Source organism: Ceratina calcarata, unplaced genomic scaffold (assembly GCF_001652005.2).
Source record: "Ceratina calcarata isolate Rehan_Ccalc_2016 unplaced genomic scaffold, ASM165200v1 scaffold363, whole genome shotgun sequence".
Taxonomy (NCBI): Eukaryota; Metazoa; Arthropoda; class Insecta; order Hymenoptera; family Apidae; genus Ceratina; species Ceratina calcarata.
In genome coordinates, this window is record NW_017159355.1 from 48660 (window position 1) to 51759 (window position 3100).

The window sequence follows — 3100 nt, forward strand, 5'->3', positions numbered from 1 at the left end:
ATTCTATTCATACTGTATTTTATTATTTCTGTCTTATTACAGACGCAAATGGTAAGGAGAGTCGGTTGGACTAGAAGGATGCTGCCTCCGGATTGCGAATTCTCTCCGAGCCTGCAGTGCTTCCCGCCTCAGCTCGTGATTCCACCCTTGCCGGTGAAACAGTTCGGTGGTCGACCGATGCCAGTCCCTAGGGAAGGCATCGAGTTGCAGAAGTATCATTATCCGAACAATTGGTGGCTGGAAGTAAAGCCAACCGACTGCACCGAGCTTCAAGAGACGAGCGCGTAGTAGTCGCTTCCGTTGTAGACACAATTGTTCGCAACCCTGTGTCCAATTTATCATGTGGACAGTAAAGTATACTCTGGAACTGCTAGAACGCAGGACGTGATACGAAACTCGCATTATCACTGCTCGATTCTATTCCAAAAATCTTTTAATCATTCACGTTAGTAATAAATGATTCAGTGTTTCGGGCGGGGAATTAAAAGGACTGAATCGAAGCTGTGAGACGTTTTCTATAGTAAGTTGTTAACTGTTTGAAATAGAAAGAGAGGTAATGGCTTCGGGACGCAGTGATGAGTTTCGCAGGAGCTACTCTTAAGGGCTATAAAGAAGTCTTGTTGAGTTTATGATTGGTTGAAAAATCGTAAATAAAACGCGACGCGTATGTATGCAACTAGTCGATATTTTTAAAAGGCTTTCTGTTCTTCCAGCTATTTATAGATAATTTATTCAGATTCGTAAATAGTTGCGCGCCCTGACGAGATTCCAGTTATTACATGGATGATCTTCTCTAAGAAAGTGAAAGTTGCTTCAAAGAAAGTAGGAAGTGTTCACTGATCGTTATACTTTAATTTGACTCTTATACAAACTCAAAGCTTGTATTGGAATTAATATTTTGTAGTAGAAAGATGTTGTAGAAAGATGAAATACTTTTCTGAATAACATGCTAGAGATTAATGTAAGACACGATGAAAGCGATTATCAACGTGGCTGGATTGTACGCGAAAAATCGAATTCTAATGTGAACTAAGACTAATGAAAGTTATGCAACCATGAACTAGGTAAACTTGTTCCTTTTAAGAGTCTGAGTACTTATGAAAGTCTTCGTACAGTTTACGTGGCAAAGATATTTACAATTCAGTGGGATGTATTAGAGACAAGTCTGATAATATTAACCCTTTGCACTTTATTATTTATTCTGATCTGTTCTAATTTGGAAAATCTATCCACCTTAATACATTCATACTATCTACATAAAATGACACGATTTTATTCAGTCTGACATCAGATTCTATGATAAACTCTAGAGGATTCGAACATCATTATTTGAGTTTTTACATATTGCATGAAAGCACAGTATATATTATGTATGTTCGTAATTTATCGTCTTCATACATTTACGTCACGATTGACACATGATATATTATCACGAAAAATCGTCAGATCGTTATCGATGTGTCAAATGTGCAAGGGGTTAAATTTACGATAAATCATACGTAACCAGAACCGTAGTAAGAATTCCAGCTGATTTTTATTATCTCATTTCAACCTACACTCTTATTCATGCTAGTCGCCTAATAAGTATTTGTTTGTGATATAAAAACTAATTTATATATAATTACCAGTCGTTCATAAATTACATTAAGTGGAAATAATGAATAGTTCATTTATTTAAAGTTATAACTGTTACTCTGTGCATTTCACTTAAACGATACTTACACAGCTAATTTAATGACTACTACTCCTTAGTAATTACTATTTTAATTTGAAACGTCAAGAGATACTGATAGACCATTGAAATGCTTCCTTCAAAGCTTTAACAGTACAATTATTTATACACGTATTTATACCGCTTTTTATACAGGATACCAACGAGAACGTGCGTTTTCTCATTTTTCAAATCTCTATAACGTTCATCCGAACATGATGTCCCATTATGAAATTAATCATACTATCGTGATCCGATCGATTTTTTAACTCAATTGTACGATCGTTTCGACAATAATTCTCATCGATTTTAATTGCGACGGCACCAACGGAAGCAGAAAAACCGGCGACAGCTGCTGTCGATGGTTTTTCTGTTTTTTTGCCATACTTCTTTTCAATTAGTATCTACCAGCGCACTGATTGAATTCCAGTGCTGTGAAAAACTAGCGCAACTGTTGAATGCCGGCAGAACAGTTCGTATTCCCTGAAAGTGATGAACTCCAGTTTCTGTAGTTTCCCTTTGTTTTTTCTGGAGTCTGTCTAAACAATTTTTATAACGAATGTAAATATACATATCCCGAAATATTTATTTTCCTCTTCAAAATCTATTTCTTTATCCAACGAGAAAATTCAGTTAAATATTTTCAGACCATTTGCACGAAGACAAAATCAATGCGAATGATTATAAAAAAATTTTGATGAAATTTGTCAAATCTATGATGTACTTCGCTTAACTTTAAATCATCGATCAACTTCGTATTTTTATGCCAAGTATGCATTTCGTTCGAATTAACTATACGTACCACTTGACATATTTCACACGAATGCACGCGTTTGTACGTAACGTATGTACTTTGTATGTAAGTAAATGAGCGATTTAAATTATCGTAGTTGTCTCTTAAACGTGGTTAAATAAAACGTGTAAAACAAAAGAGTTGTTAACTTTTCATCTGACATTATCACGTCTGTCCAGTACAAAATTTATTATTATATTTAGCAATTAAAAATTGAATGATTTTAATCATGTACGTCACTATTGCACGTGTTTGTTGTGTACAAGAAAGTTCGTTTGCCATGCGCAGGCGGTTTCAGCTCCGCAAGATTCTCCTAAGCATTTTTATAGCTGTCCTCATTTGTTCTCCTCTCCAGAAGAAAGCAATCTCTCTCTGCCCACTTACTTTCTACACGGTTTGAAACTGTCCCCCGTAACTTCAGTGCAACGTTCAAATTAGGATTTTTAGAACAAACTGCCTCATCGTTCCTTTACTACGGCCCGGTGGAAAATACGAAGGCAGTCGACATAATCTCGTCTCATACCCTAATTCTCCTTAGCGTCTTTCAGCCCTGTTTTATTTTCCATCGAACGCGCTCTTTTTTTTCTCTCGTATCC

General features: G+C 36.0%; 1 protein-coding gene across 1 annotated transcript in view; it reads left to right on the forward strand.

Annotated features, from left to right (window-relative positions):
* LOC108625511 (uncharacterized) overlaps positions 1 to 2642 on the forward strand; it is a 5417-nt gene extending 2775 nt beyond the window's left edge. Inside the window, exon 4 of the mRNA XM_018025577.2 lies at positions 43 to 2642. Coding sequence (XP_017881066.1) covers positions 43 to 288 — 246 coding nt within the window. The 3' untranslated portion in view covers positions 289 to 2642. The remainder of the gene's footprint in view (positions 1 to 42) is intronic.
* The last annotated feature ends 458 nt before the right edge of the window (positions 2643 to 3100 follow it).